At 43.8% G+C, this 16,551-nt stretch overlaps 1 protein-coding gene across 1 annotated transcript; it reads right to left on the bottom strand.

Annotated features, from left to right (window-relative positions):
• Nucleotides 1-3,079: 3,079 nt before the first annotated feature.
• Nucleotides 3,080-15,329, bottom strand: LOC133368515 (prolactin-releasing peptide receptor-like). Its single transcript, XM_061592810.1, has 2 exons — nt 14,911-15,329; nt 3,080-3,713 (listed from the first exon to the last, which is right to left on the bottom strand). Exons 1-2 carry the CDS (start codon nt 15,327-15,329, stop codon nt 3,080-3,082), a joined length of 1,053 nt encoding a protein of 350 aa, XP_061448794.1.
• Nucleotides 15,330-16,551: the final 1,222 nt, after the last annotated feature.

The following is a 16,551-nucleotide window of genomic DNA, read 5'->3' as shown; positions in this document are numbered from 1 at the left end:
TAGACCCACTGAAATTAAGGTACCTATGTTAGTCATGCCCATTAACTTCAATTGGTTTATTCTGAGTAGAACTAGCACTGAATACCAACCCAACTCCTTATGCTGCTGTACTTACACATATTCATAAAAATATGCAAAATATAACATATGATGTGCAGAAATGCGATATATGTTTTAAAAATATTATATGACCTTTGTGACTACCACAAGGCCTTGTTTTGGTACATTGTTGCAAGCCTGCTTGGCAGTGGTTGCCTGGTGACAGGTTCTGAGAGGAGAGATGCATTATTGCTTTAAGATTCTAGTAGACGAGGCCTGATCAGGTAAGTTCTGATTGGCTGGAGGTTCCGGGCAGTAAGGAATCAACTGACGGAGGTGGTGAGAGTTGATGCTGAAGTTGGTTGGTGTGAATAGATGATGGAAGGAATGAGGCCTATGTGTCATTTCTCAGGGTGTCACTAATCGTGGTCTGGTGAAGATCAGAAGGGAGCCAATGACTGAGTGAGTCTGAGAGAGAAAGGTCTTGCCAGAGGGAAGTGACACAAGTGGGGGTGTAACACTCGCTAAACTGTCCCACAGGCAGGAGTGCAACCAGAGGAGCTTTGAGGGCACAGAGACAGATTGGCCCCAGTAGCTGGGCTGGGTTGTGGAAGTAATTGACTGGGGTGGAGGTTTAGGGAAATTGACTTGTGGGGAGAGCGGCTTGGAGGCTGATGACAGCAACGGGGTCTCTGGAGACTTTAGAACCTGTCAGCAAGCACCTGTAAAGTTCCAAAATAAGCAACCCTATTCTCTTTTGTAAATATTCACTAATAGGCAAAAAAAACAACCTTGCAGTTTAAGAACGTACCTATAACCAGCAGATACTTCTATCAAACTTTGAAAAGCAGGGAAATTGGGCAGCTATAGGGAATGCACCAGGGGAACAGGAGACCTGACCTCCTCTCTGAGATGTTGTACTGCCCTACAAATCTGTCAAAATGCAAACAAAATTTGGGTTAGTCTTTGACAGTCCAATCCACTTCCTGTGTAGCTTGGACAAATTTGGTAACATGTGCCTGAAAAAAGAACAACCTTTTTGTGTCCTTGTACTTCTGATGTTCTGTACTCACTTTGGCAAATCTACCAATGTTTTATAATTGGTGTTCCATAGAATGGGAGGAACATGTCAAAAGCAGAGGGACATGTGCCATAATGACAGGACTGCTTCAGAAGTGATATGTTGTTTTCTGTCTGTAATTTGATTAGAAATCAGCAAGAGCAATCACAATATTCCAAAGGGAAAGGAAATCAAGTTACATTGCATTTGCAGGATGTGGGGGGAAAGTGTTGGCAACATCAAAGGTAAATGGATGGTTGCTGAAGCCTAAAGGAAAGTGGAACTATTTCAAAGTACCCTAAGATGTGCCTTGTGATTATAGCCATCAGTATAGTAGGAATTGTAAAGAAAACCCTCTCTAAGGAGGAGCCAAAAACATTTTTGTGTGTGTCTGCAAACAGTGCAGCATGCAGGGACCTGGAAATACAAGCTTTCTAGTGGAACCAAAAATTGTCTGATGAGAATTCAGCATTCTCAGTCACTACTGAATACTGATTGTCTATTTGGTGCAGGAGGAGAGAAAATGGGAGGGGGAGGGGATGGAATAGAGTATCCTTAGAAGAGGGCATAGCTGGCTGGCTGGCTAGAATTCTGAACAGGAGCTCTCCACACTGCAACATTTTGTTGCATGTGTGTCTGTGCTTGAGTGTACAAAAGAGGGAGGGAAGTAGCAGTGGAGGCTGGTCCATTAGGGCAAATAAGCTGTTAGCCCACCACACTCAGTCTGCCTTCAGCCAGCCCCCCACGGGTCTGCCTTCTTACTTACATCCAGTCCAGGGGGTGGCACTGCCTCTCCACTTCCTCCTCCTTAGTCTCAGTGTTGCTTGTGATGTTCCAGTATTAATGTATATACGGTAAGTGCTGTTTGTATAGAAGATATGTGGTAAGTGGAATGAAAAAGGAGGGGGAAGTAAATGAGTAGTAGAATGCTGGATGATTGGCTGAGTGTTTGGATGGCTGAGAGTATAAATGGAAGGATGACGGTTGAATCTGGGTGGACGTGAGTGGGTTGTTTGAGAGTTGTTGGGTGGACGTGAGTGGGTTGTTTTGGTGGAGTTTGGAGGTGGGTGTGAGTTGGTGTATGTCAGGAGAGTGTGGAGAAAGAGGGAGGTGGAGTTCAGATTAGTAATAAGTCAAATATCACAGTAATAGATGAAACCATAAGTGTGTCGATCATTATCAAAGTTATCTTGTTATTAATGTTATTTAATAAATACTATTTTGGTTTACCGAAGGCCTGATCCTTGGCTGGGGTTTCACAGACCAGAAGGGAGGGTAAGGTAATAACCAAGGCTGAAGGGAAACAGTAACAAATGGTGGCAGCGGTGAAGAGGAGAAGATAACATTATAAGTATCCAGAGCAACCCCGAGTTATGAGTTATCTGCATTGATACAAGGGGGGTGGGAACAGCATAGGCATGCAGTCACGAATGTAACCGGATAGAGAGACTCAGGCAAGGTCTCTGGGAACATTGGTTGTAGAACGTGACTGGTGGTGCTGCCTAGCAGGGGGATCTATTGAGATCTGTGCTAGAGCGGAGAGAGAAACCATAAAAAAGGACAGTCCGGACTGGTGGAATCCCTGGTGGTGCCTAGTGACAGGCAGTAGCCACGAGCAGGTAGGAACCTGACAGGGAGAGCCAGGGAAGGGCGTCACATTGCTCTTGTAGAACTCGGCAGGGAAGAGAATGGAGACAAAACTAGGATTAGTTGGCTCTGGTTCTTCTACTGTTTGGGCTGTCTGCTCTTCACCCTACCAATCCAAATGGGCAGCTACCCACCGCTGGGGGGGAGAAGTTGCTGATTCATGGTGCTTCTGTGGGGGCGTCTTTCTCCTACAGAGATAGGGGACTGTTGCTCGCAAGGCTTCACTCTTCCAACTCATAAGCCTGGGCTTGGGGAATGTGAGACCTATGAGTCAGGAGAGAACAACGAACCCCCCCCCCACTAACTGCTTTGGATCATCCACAGTGGGAGATGTCAAAGCATTACACTGACTGCAACACAATTATTGGTGGGGATGATCTTCTGCTTGAAGGTGAACATCTCTTTCAGGCCACTTCGGAAGCGATCGTGGAGCCAGGCGTAGAGGAAGGGGTTGCAGCAGGAGGAGCTCATTGCAAACCAGTGGCAGAATAGCTGGATCAGAAGGAAATAATCCTTATTGATGAGGTTGATGTCTATGTCACGGATGATGTTGAAGACATGGATGGGGAGCCAGCAGACGGCAAAGGCTGCCACCACAAGCACGAGGAGGCGGAAGATCTTCCTCTTCCGCAAGCGGTCAAACTCTGCCTGGCTTTGCGTTGGGTGGCCGGGCACAACACGGTTCTTCAGCTTGATGGTGATGCAGAGGTACGAGAGGGAGACTGCTGAGAGGGGGAGGATATAGGTGATGATCAAGGTGCTGTAGGCATAGGCCAGGCGCTCTTTCTCTTCTTCCATCCAGAACTCCTCGCAGATGGCAAAGCCTTCCTTCTGGAACTCCACATGGTACGTGTGGGCAATGGCCGGGGCCACCAGGGCACAGGAGAGCAGCCAGATCCCACTGATGATGTACACACAGGTAGTGAATGAGATACGCTTCTTCAGAAGGTGCACTGTGGTGTAATATCTGAGGAAGAGAGGTAGTAGGGTGACATCCGCCCTGCTGCTTTCTGTTCTTTCAAAAGGAATGGGGAACATGTAGCCCTCCACATGTTGCTGGACTCCATCTCCCGTCAATCCCAGCCAGTGCAACCAATGAACAGGGATGATGGGAGGTGGGGTGCAGCAACAAAAAGCCCCCCTAGAAACAAAGGAAGTGGCCTTATACTGAGTAAGACATCTGGCTGAAATGTGTCTTTGAACTCTCATATGCCAATTGCTTGCTTGCCTGGATGGAAGTTAGAGAGGGGTGCGTGAGTGTGTGTAGAAACAAGCCTACTGTACAAAGATTTAAAAAATACATTTGTTGCTCCACCCACTTTTGCCTCTGGCCTTTTTTGCCCCTGAAAGGTTGCCCAGAAGGGAATGTGGCCCTTGGCCTGAAAAAGATTGCCTACCCCTGGCTTTATACTGAAACAGATCATTGGCCTATTTAGCTCAGTATTGTACACTGGCTGCCACTGTCTCTCCGGGGTTTCAGACAGGAGTCTGTCTCAGCTCTACCTGGACATGCTGGGGATTGAACCTGAGACCTTCTGCATGCAAGGCGGATGCTCTAGCACTGAACTTTGGCTCCCATAGCCCCAGCAGGAGAGAGAATAGCTCCTTTGGGTTAAGGAGGGTTAAGGTTAGCAGCAGCAATGTTTGGGCTTTGCTACCTTCCCTGCCATAAGAAATCATTGACTCCAATGGATGTGCTGGGTTCCTGGCATAGCTAGTGTTCAGTAAGATTCACAGACTTGGTTTTAGTGCTTCATTTGGGTCCATCACCTGTGTTTTTGGAGATGGGGCATTTTTGCTGGGTACATACACATGCACGGGGACATGCCAAGGGCATGTACAGCCAGCTGAATGAAATTGACATTTACATTACTTTGAATGAGATGAGTTTTTAGATGCATAGCACAATGGAAAGAAGCATCAGTCTGGTTGTCTCAGCAACAGGGATGCCTCCCCTCTTCCCTAACAGCTGCCCCCTCATCAACAGCTCAGTACTAACAGAAAGCAGATCTGTTAAATCATATGCATTGATTAAGATTAACCACTAGAGGCTAAAGTGCATAGACATACATATCCAGCCCCCTCCCTATATTCTTTGGATGCTTTGTGGCAGTCACTAGGGTGGCCAAATGAGGATGGAGCTCCTGTACTTTCAATACTCTGCTTTTCTTTCCAAGCAGATTTTCAAGCAGCAAAGGCAAATGAGATTCAAAACAAAGTCCAAATGAGAAATCTAGGGTCCCTCCAGCCACCCCTTTTTTATTGTGCATTCATAATGATTCATGCTCATAATGGTATTGGAACAGTTATACATGACCCACCATTAATGCTCTATTATTGCATCAATGACATGCTGCAAAAGAAAAAAGGAAAAAAAGTCCAGTCTGGAGGGACCCACAGCTACCCCTCTATAAATGGTTTTTATGTTTTGCAAACTGCTTAGAAGCCTATTTTGGCATATATGTATTTTTTTTGCTGCTGATTTATTGGGTTTGCTTCATGGGTTATTGTATTGCTTTTATTGTTCTTTTTTGCTAATTTTATGTTATGCTTTATGCTCTTAACTTTTTGTAAGTTGTTTGGAGACTCCTTATATGGCAAGGGACTAATAAACTGAATAAATTACGCTAATTATAATTAAGTGGTAGATGGTGGTGGTGGTGTCTTTTTGTAAGAAAGATGGGACAGCAATCTTTTCCTCTGTGATATCCCAAACCTTGCTATCTTACCAAAACCTGTGCTGCTTATACAGTTGGTAAAACCAGCAGCCAAAGTGGTTGCTTGGGAATGTTGTAACCCAGCATGTAGCACCGGATACGCTAAGAGGATTAATAGCTGACTAATGACTGATGACTGGCCACAGAAAATTCCAGGGCTGGATACAAAAGCACTTGAGGGCTCCAGAATGCTTGATATGTATTTAGTCCCCCTGCCTTTGGTTTCATTAATATTCCACTTCTATGCCAGTTAATTAAACAAGAAAGGCCTGTTGTAAAGCAAAGCTGGTGATGGAAATTACACCCTTCCATCCCAGAGCAGCTCCAGTCCCCGGAAACTGCAATTATCCCATCAGAAGCCTCATTACTGAATTAAGACAAAGGGGAAAGCAGATATTGTGGGGGAATGAAATAATACAGACTTTTATTTCCATTCATCCGGAAGACTGGTATTACACAGCGGGTTCCTACCGGCCTCTCCAGAAACTCACCAACCAACCAGAACATGCCTTTTGATCTGACTTTGCAAAAGTTTTTTTCTCTGAAGTGTGCTAAAGCCTGGGTTTTAAGAAATAAAGCCAAAATCTGCTGCTTGAAGCCTCTTTGGAATCCCTGCCAGTCTCAGTGGCTCAGTGGCTCTGAGAGGGAAGAAAAGCTTCACTAGATATGCCTACATCAAATGAAGCCCCAGCTTCCTGACCTCGCAGAATCTTTTTACATGCAGATCCACCTGCCTTGCAGAACATTGAACCTGAATTGCAGAACATTCTCTGGAGTTCAGGCAAAGGTGCAGTCTCCATTCCCTTCAACCCTGTTGGATTTAGCTGTCACCTTGTGTAGACCAGGTGTGAACCTCACTGAGAACGGGACTATAGCTAGTGGCTGATAGAGTACATGTTTGGCATGTAGAAGGGTTCATTCTCTGGCAACTCAGCCGTGTATGTGTATGTGTATTACGGATGGAAGGATCTGTCAATTCCAGTTCACTCAGTTCCTAATTTTTCCATTCATAAATTCAGTTCTGCAGCCACTTGAGTTTTTTTGGATTTTTTAAAAAAAATCCTGAAAATTTTCTGCGTTTTAGAGTGAATTTTTCCTGCTAAACACATTTTTGTATGCAGTATTGACTAATGTACACATTTTTTGCAAGCAGTTTCTCCTAATATAATGCGTTTGTGTATGTTATTTTCATGAACAAATTATTTTTATGAACACAATCTACTAATATATCCATTATTGTAAACATTCTTTGGTTGGAAAACTGCACCTCAGAATTCGGATACATGTGATTTTTGAAGGATGGCTGTGTTTCGAGAAGTGTGATAGATTTGGCTTTAAATGCGAACTAAACTGAATTTCTTCCCCATCCCTAGATTACAGTACATTGGCATTGTGGTGTGGCATAGGGCAAGGATCTACCCATCAGACAGCCCAACAGCTGGTGTGATGCTCTGGCCAGCCTGGCTGCTGAGTTACTAGTAGGAGGTGCTGGGGAGAGGTTCCCACCTTGGTGCAGACAGGACTAGTGGATCCCACAGCTGCCACTGGCTACTAGCCATGATGACTATGCTCTGCCTCCACTGTGAGAGGCGGTGTGCCTCTGAATGCCAGTTGCTGGAAATTGCCAGTGGGGAGAGATTGTTTCCTGCACGCTTCCCATAGGCATCTGTTGCGGCTCTGTAGGAACAGGATGCTGGATTATGATGAGCCTTAGGCCTCATCCAGCAGTGCTCTTCTTATGTTCTTATGATTCCTATACTTCTCTAATTGACATTCAAATGTGGAATCAGGTGAATATGGAATTCTTCCATGCATGTTCCTCATGGGAGTTCCATACGGGCTACCTTAGGCCTATTGAACTTTCCTAATTGCTAATCATACCCACGTCTACTCAGAAGAAAGTCCTAATGAATTCGGTGGGGCTTATTCCCAGGTAAATGGGGTTAGGACTACAGTGTAACCAGCTCTGCCATTCTGTTAACAAGACCTTAGTGTTATTATGCCTGTTCATGTCTGTTTCATGAACATTTTTCCTGCTACACATCAAGTATACATGAAAGATAAATTTTCAATATTCTGAGGCTGTATCAGACAATATACCTAGATAGCAGGGGCGGGGGAAGAGACTGCCATTATGTAAAGGCATTTTCCCCTTACTTTTGTGTTCACTTTGGTTTTATGAGTTTCTACTTTTGGAATGTATTTGTTGTTATGATGGTCTCATCTGCACTATGCATTTAAAGTGCTATAATACCACTTTGAAAAGTCATTTCCCCCAAACAATCATGAGAACTGTAAAGGGTGCTGAGAGCTGTTAGGAGACCTCTGTTTCCTTCACAGAGCTACAATTCGCAGAGATCTCTGGGAAGAGGGATTGACTGTTAAACCATTCTGGGAAGCTCTGTGAGGGGAAATAGGGGTATTCTAACAACTCTCAGCACCCTTAATAAATTATAGTTCCCATGATTCTTTAGGGGAAGCCATAACTGTTAAAGTGGCATCAAAGTGCTTCAAATGTATAGTGCAGATGTGGCCAATGCTGGTATTTTTTGAAAGTTCTTTAAAGCATTTTGTATAAAATTAAGTCCTACTCAGAGTAGACCCATTGAAATTAAGAAGGCTGTTAGTAATCTTAATGGGTCTACTCTGAGTAGGACCAGCATTGAACACCTCACTGAAGTCCTACTCAGAGTAGACCCATTGAAATTAATGAAAGTAAGTTAGTCATGTTTATGAATCATATCAGGGAGCCAATATGGTGGAGTGGTTAGAGCAGCCTTTCCCAACCAGTGTGCCTCCAGATGTTGTTGGACCACAACTCCCATCTTTCCTGACCATTGGCAATGCTGGCTGAGGCTGATGGGAGTTGTGGTCCAACAACATCTGGAGGCACACTGGTTGAAAAAGGCTGGGTTAGAGTGTCAGACTGGGACCCTGGAGATCAGGGTTTGAATCCCCACTTGGCCATGAAGCTCACTGAATGACCTCAGGCCAGTCTCTCAGCCTAACCTACCTCACAGGGTTGTGAGGATAAAATCAGGAGGGGGAGAACCATGTTTGCATGCTACCTTGAGCTCCTTGAAGGAAAGGTGGGATATAAATGTAATAACAAACAAACAAAATATTAACTTCAGTGGGTTTACTCGAAGTAGGGCTAGCATTAAATACCACTCCACAGGTATGCTCTGAGATTTTTTTCCCCTGGGGGGGTTGTGAGGTAAGCTTTTAAAATATCATCATCATCCAATTCCTTTCTCTTCTACCCAGCATGATTCTGCCACTTCCAGTGCAAGTGGGTCTCCAACTAGGTTCTACTCAGAGTAGGCCCAGTGAAATTAATGGGCCTACACGAGTAATGTGTATTAATTCCATTGGTCTACTCTGAATATGACTAACACTGGATACAACCCATGGTTTTTAAAGGCAGGCACACAGAAATCTGATGTGTGTAAGCCCATATTAAATTCAGGCATCCAAGATTAAATCTGAAGACATGCATGATCAGGAATAGACCATGTGGTCTTGGACTTTTTGCACTTATGTCCTAGTTTGAACTGTACACCCACACATAGGGATAGGGGAGAAATGTGGTTCAGTTTGTATTTTAATGTGAATTTACCTAATTCCAAAACAATACACAAACAGAAATGTACCTAAGCTTCACAATTCACACTTCTCTGAATATTGCAGTGCAGGTCTCCAACCAAATAACGTGTACGAAAATGTGTCTATTAGGGGGAAGTGTGCATAAAATGCATATATTAGTGAAAATAACATACAAAAATGTATCATGGGAAAATGTGCATTTTATGGACAATCACATACAAAATGTGTATATTGGGGAAACTGGCTACATTGCTGATGCATTTTCATCTGATGCAGAAGTGTGGAGAACTGAATTTAATGACTGAAAAAATGAAGAACTGAGAGAAGCTGAACTCGATAGGTTCATCCTTCCCTACCCACATGTCTCCTCTCCCAGTGCTGTTGGAGGCACGGAGGCACACTGGATGAATGGGGAGCAGTGATGGATGAATCTGTCAGTTTTGCTTCCCTCAGTTTCTCATTTTTCCCATCATAAATTCAGTTCTCCACAGTTCTGCAGCAATTTGCTATTTTTTTAAAAAAAAATCCTCATGAAATTCCATCTGTGTTTTAGTGTGAATTTCTACTAATAAGCACATTTTTGCAAAGCAATTTCCCCATATATAATGCATTTTGCATATTATTTTTACTGGTATATGCACTCCTATGCGCACTTTACCCCAGTATTTGCATGTTTGTACATATTACTTGGTTGGAGAACTGAACTGCAAAATTCGGAGATATGTGAAGTTTGAAGGCTGGCTGTGTTTTGGCTCTTGTTAGGTGTAGAAGGGCCATAGTTCAGTGACAGAGCAGCTGCTTTGCACTCAGAAGGTCTGGGATTCAATCCCCGGCATCTCCAGGTAGGGCTGGGAGAGACTTCCATCTGAAACCCTGAACAGCCACTGCCAGTCAGTGTAGACAATACTGAGCTGGATGGACCAGTGGTCCGTCTCTACATAAGGCACTTCCTAAGTTACCACTGCTTACTAGATTTATGTTGCTATGGAAATATATTATCATCCCCTCTCCAAAAAAATTAGCTTCTACATCTGTGTCCTGCTTTCCAAAGAGAAATGCATTCAGACACCTGAACAATTTGGTTCTCTGTGGCAAATAAAACATGATATTAACCAGAGGTCAGAAATAATACCCAATGCTACAAAAAACATCAGCCAGAGATGTTTTGCTTTGAGCAAGATTGCAAAAAAAAAAAAAAAACACTGAGCAGCAGCCCAAACAGGCATAATTCTTGGGTCTTAATGCTGTTGGCTCAGCCGGCCCCTTCCAGGGACATAAAATTAGCGTATTAATCTGGTCAAAAGTTAGAAACGTGATGCAAGCTTGATGGTCAGTCAGAAAGGCTACGCTGAGGCGCAGAAAGCAGACGATTCACAAAGTGGGAATGATAAGCAGCCTACAACCTTTTTGTGGCTTGGTTCCTACCTGGAAATGCAGGAGGGGAAAGTCTCAGTTTTGTCTGTGCTGCACTGTAATATCCCTTGCTGTATTGACAGTAGGACATCTACAGAGTGCAAAAGCCAGGGAAGAGACAATTTGCAATCATCATGCTATAAGGGTCTGTTCTGTGAGAGGCTGTAGCTCAACAGTAGAGCACATGCTGCAAAAGGTCCCAGGAGGTCCCAGGTTCAATCTCTAGCATCTGCATGCAGGGCTAGGAAAGTGTCCTGCGTGAATCTCTGGAAAGCTGCTGCCAGTTGGTATAGCCCAGCCTACCCCAATCTCATACCTTCCAGATCATCTAGAGCAGTGGAGACTGGTGGCTCCAATGTCAGGGGGTAGTGAATCCGCTCTGGGTTTTAGTCCAAACTTTTACAAAATAGGTTCAGCACCTTGGACAGCTCCTTGAAACTTCAGACTACAACCATGGAGCAGATTCACTGCTCCACTGACATTGGAGCCACCAGTCTCTACTGCTCTAGATGTTGCCGGATTCTAACACCTGTAAGCTCCAGCCAGCATGGCCAAAGCTCAGAGATTATTAGAGCATCCAAATTTCTATTGGAATCACAGCTGCAGATGGAAGGATTTAAGTCTCCTTGTGTGTTTCAGTCCTGATGGAAATCAGGAATGGGGGCACAGCTAGAAGTTAAAAAAAAAAGTTGACATAGCTGCGAGCTATGCAGTTAATGTAAGGTGCTGTTAAGCTCTCAGACTGCAGTCCTGGTGAACTCAAAGGATACTCCCCATTTGTGACATTTTGATTGGTCCTAATACAATTACTGCCCTTTTCTCTGTGGGTATACATTACTAGCACTGGGAGTGTGTTTGGATATTATCACAACAGCTCATGATCCAACTATCTCTATTTGATGGTATCTGCTTCTGGTAAATCACTGCCCCTATTGAGGGATTTGTTGGGAGAGGCAGAGATGTAGTCATTCTGCATATTCCAGCTCCCTCCCTTCTGAAGTTAATCCTCAGAGTGTGAGGTGCATGCATCTTGACTGTAGATTGGTGCATATGCAAAGGAAGTATGCACATGCTTAGATACTAAGGCTGCAGGCCTACATCCACCTACTTGGAAGTAAACCCCATTAAACTCAGTGTTACTTACTTATGAGTAGACATGTGCAGATTGCACTGGATGGCACCATGTACCGGCATCAAGTTCAAGCAGTGAGCCTTGATGTGAGATTAGGGTGTTGTAAATGGCACAGAGTGGTAAGCGGCGGTAATGCAACCGAAGCTCTGTTCACGGCCGGAATTCGATTCCAACGGAAGGAGGAAGTCGAATCTCTGGTAAAAGGGGTCGAGGTCCACTCAGCCTTCCATCCATCCGTGGTCGGTAAAATGAGTACCCGGCATACGCTGGGGGGTAAAGAAAGGCCGGGGAAGGAACTGGCAATCCCACCCCATATATACGGTCTGCCTAGTAAACATCGCAAGACGTCACCCTAAGAGTTGGAAATGACTCGCACTACAAGTGCGGGGAAACCTTTACCTTTTTAAATGGACAAAAGTGTCCCTATTTTAATCTTGTATGAGGTTCAAAGAGCAGCAGTGGGCTGAAAGCCCTTTGCTGCTCTTTGAACCTCTGAAAACCACAGCTATAAAGAGGAACATTGGGCAAATGGGTTTTCAAACAGCCCCATACTGATCTTTGGCTGTGCTGATGAACGGGAGTTAAATCCTGCTCAGTTTGGCTGTGCATGCCTGGGAACAGGGGTGCACAGCCAAAGCTGTTTGAAAGCCCTTTTGCAGACAGTCTACTATGCAGCCAGCACAGAATCAGACTCTGCTCCCTGCCCATCTGCTAATGTCACTCCCTCCCCATCAGAGTGATGCCAGTTGTTTGGCAAGTGGGCGTGGTTTTTTGTTTTTAAAAAAATGGCCTTGTGGACCAAATTTGACTCCCTGCAAGGGTAAGATTGGCCTGAGGGCCAGGGATGCTCATTCCCTGATCTAAGAAATAAAGGAGAATATATAATATGTAGAGCATTTTGGGTAGACAGAGTTGTAATAAAATGATAAATTATAAGTGGGGGAGCATGGGATTAGAAAGATTTTCAAAAATATGATATGCTGTATAGGAAGTCCTGCCAGTTGCTAATGCGGATTGGCTGAGTGCTGACATGATGCCTTCCAGAAGGGGTGGGGTAACAGGTGATCTCTAGATATTCTTGGACTGCAGCTCCCATCAGCCCCAGCCAGCTTAGCAAATGGGAGTTGCAGCCCAACAACTTCCAGAGAGGCACAGGTTCCCAACTCCTTCACTACAGGATTCCTGATTGGCTGGGACTGATTCTAATAGAAGCCCACATTTTTTTTCTGTTTTTAAATGGCACCTAGTGCAGGATTAAGGGAGAAAGCAAATGTTAACAGATGGCAAACAGTATGCCGAATGGCAAATGGGGGTTCAAAACATTCACATTCTGATGGTGGCATCCATGGCCATCTGCCTTTTCAGAAGAGCAAATTGTATTTCAGGTCATTCTGCTCTGCAGCCCCCTTAATTTCAGTGACTCCAAATAGAAATTCGCATACAGAAAAGGCTAAACCAGATTTCCTTTCAAGGGTCATTACGTACTTTTCACAAAAAGATGAGCTTAAGCTGCAACCAACTGGGCTGCAGTGAAAATGCAGAACATTGATGAAAAACATTTGCTAATGTTTGACAGATTGATGACAAACAGGCTGACGTGAAAGCAATGTCTGAATCTTTTTGAAAAATATTAAAGGATTGCTTTGAGACTTAATAACTTAGTTCCCCTCCCCATATCTGTCAGCCCCAGCCAGTATGGCCAATGGTCAGGGATGATGGAGTTATAGTCCAATAACCTCTGAGGTCACCTTGTTAGCTAACCCTAGATTAGAGTATCAGATGACAACTGAAACGACCTGAGTTCATATCCATCTAGGGTTACCATCATTTTGTCATTTCAAAAAGAGTACATTTGGCTTCGATAAGTGAAAAGTAAGAGTATGCTGTTGCACCATCTCAAAAAGAGTACATGTACTCTTAAAAGAGTACAGTTGGTAACCCTATATCCATCCATAAACCTCACTATGTGACCTTGCACCAATCCCTTCTCCAGCCTAACTTATAAAATGAAGGGTGGGGAAAGCCACGGATGTTACCCTGAGCAATTGGAGGTAGGGTGGGAATTATATATATCAGTGGCTCCCCAAAATTATTTTCCACGGATCACTTGAAAATTGGTGAGGGTCTTGGCAGATCACTTCATCATTTTTCTGCCTGTTGTACCAATTGTAACGCTCTGTGCTAGATGCTGTATGATTTTTAATTGTATTTTTATTTCTTATATTTCATATTATTGCATTACAATTGGAATTCCATAGAATGCCATGGACCACCTGAATGAAGCTGGTGGACCACTGATGGACCACGGACCACAGTTTGGGAACCCCTGATAGAAATGGAATAAATGTGCTGATCCAGCCTGAAAAGATATTCTTGCAATATCTGCCTCTCCCGTGGCTCAGACAGAAACTAGATTACTTGTCAATGCTTTCCCTGTGAATAACATAATTTGGGGCTATTAGGTGCTTGTATAGAGGCCCAACCTTTCTTCAGAGTTCCTGCTCTCTGCTTGTGTGGGGCACTTTGTTGCTGAAGGTGTGTGGAGAATCTGGGAGAGATGGATTGGGCTCCCTGCCCCTGCAGATGCCTGGAATTAAGCCCAGCTGGACGAGATGAGGGCAGGAATTTGAAAGCACGGGCACAGGATGGTCAGAAGGGTCTGCTTGCCCTTCATAAGCAGCAGGGAACACAGAGGAGGAAGACTGGGAGATTGTGAGGGAGGACATTCAGCAGCAGGGATAGGTGGAGCTGCCTATTTTGGTTTCTCCCAGTTTCTTTATCTTAAAGTCAGTTCTCCACATTTCCACATTAGTTTTTTTTTTAATCTTCATAAATTCACCAGGATTTTAGTGCAATTTTCTCCTAATAGGCACATTTTTGCAGCTATTGCCCCTCATATACTGTAATGCATTTTTGTATGTTGTTTTCACTAATATATGTATTTTATGCACACGTTTCCCTATGCACACGTTGTACACATTATGCTAGAGAACTGTATTGCAAAATTTGGAGGAGTGAGAATTTTGAAGGATGGCTGTGTTTTAGTTCACATATTTTTTTGGGAAGTGCAAATTAGGTAGCTTCACCTTTAAAGGTGAACTGAATCGAATTTCTCTATTCCCTATGTTTGAGCTTTTTGAGGAAACCAAGGATTGAACCTGTGACCTTCTGCATGCAAAGCTCGTGCTCTACTGCTGAGCTACACTCCCTCCCTTTAACATGGTGACATTGCTCAATGAGACTATTTTACCTGCGACTCCTCTCGAGTTTAGATCAATCATGTGGGAAGCAGTTACCTGTCCACTGCAATAGCTGTCAGGGTGAAGACGGACACATATACTGTCATGGGCTGCATCAGGAACACAAAATAGCACAGGAACTTTCCAAAGACCCATCCGTGGGGGTTGAAGGCATAGGCCAGAGTAAAAGGGACACAGGTTGCACACATCAGCATGTCGGAAAAGGCCAGGTTTCCAATGAAGAAGTTGGTGACATTGTGCATTTTCTTGGTCTTACAGATAATGTAGAAGAGGAGATAGTTTCCAAAGATGCCCACAAGCACCACCAAGGTGTAGCAGGGGATGATCAGGGGCTTGAAAGACTGGATCAGCTGCACGCCAGTAAATTGAGAGCTGGTATTGGAGCCATCTCCGAGCGCAACCTCATAGATGCTATTATTGGATGGGCCATTGTCCCAGCGACCAGTGGATTCCATCAGTCAACAGCAATGGGGACTGCACTTAAAAACATAAGTAGGGTGGATTGGAATGAACTGAGCATTCTGAAATTTACTTTGGAGTCACACAAGTGATACCATAGGTTTGGGATCTTGGCCTCCCTGTATGCGTGGGCTGGATCTGACCAACTCCTTTATTTCCTCAGAGGTGGAAGGCTAATATATCTATTGCACAAAAGGGAAACTGGGTTTAGCTTGGTCCATTGTCTCAGTACCAGAAAGCATCTTCTATTCCCATGCAAATTTATACTCATGAGCCATCCTTTGAAGAACTTGCTTCTGTATCATTTGCAGCTTGCAGGACTGAGATGAAATGCTTTCAAGGGTCATTAAGTTTGACTCATTTACACTTATTAAGCTATAATATATCCCCCCCTTTGATGCAGTACCATTTTCTTCTGGGTTGCCTCTGTAGCTTCTTCATAATTTGGCTCTTACATGTCAAAATTGCAACATTGCCACAATTTTCAAGAGAATGACTGGCTCCACAGATGCCTCAGAGAGCAGATGGGGTGGGTGGGAAAAGGTTTAGAATGACAGAGAATCTGGTAAACAGCTTTGCCCTAAAGACAGGCAAACTGGAAAACACATTAAAGACAGACAAGCCCAGAGGGTGTGCTATACAGAGAGCTTCAGGATTTTGCTGCAAAGCAACTGCAATTTGAGTAGAAAACATCCAATGTGAAGTGGGGATGTGTGAAACTGTCAATTTCAGTTTCTCATTTTTTCCATTCTTAAGTTCAGTTCTCCACATTTCCTTATCAGTTTGCATTGTTTTACAAAAAGCCCTTATGAAAATTCATCAGCTTTTTAGTGCAAATTTCTCCTAATGTGCACATTTTTGCAAAACAATTTTCCCTAACATAATGCACTTTTGTATGTTATTTTCATTGAGATATGCATTTATATGCACACGTCACCCTAGCATTTGTATTGTTGTACACATTACTTGACTGGAGAACTGCATGCAAAATTCAGATTAGTGCAAATTTCAAATGGCTATGTTTTGGTTTGTGTAATGTTTCAGAAAATACAAATCAGGAGTTGTATTCAGTGCTAGTCCAACTCAGAGTAGACCCACTGTAGTTAATAAACATTACTATTTTCAGTTCATTGATTTCAATGAATCCATTCTGAGTAAAACAGGTGGATACAACCCTAGATATATTTGCCTTTCAATCCAAAGTAAATCAAATTTCTT

The sequence above is a fragment of the Rhineura floridana genome, chromosome 12, assembly GCF_030035675.1.
Source record: "Rhineura floridana isolate rRhiFlo1 chromosome 12, rRhiFlo1.hap2, whole genome shotgun sequence".
In the NCBI taxonomy this organism is placed as follows: domain Eukaryota; kingdom Metazoa; phylum Chordata; class Lepidosauria; order Squamata; family Rhineuridae; genus Rhineura; species Rhineura floridana.
This window is presented reverse-complemented; position numbering and strand designations above follow the sequence as displayed.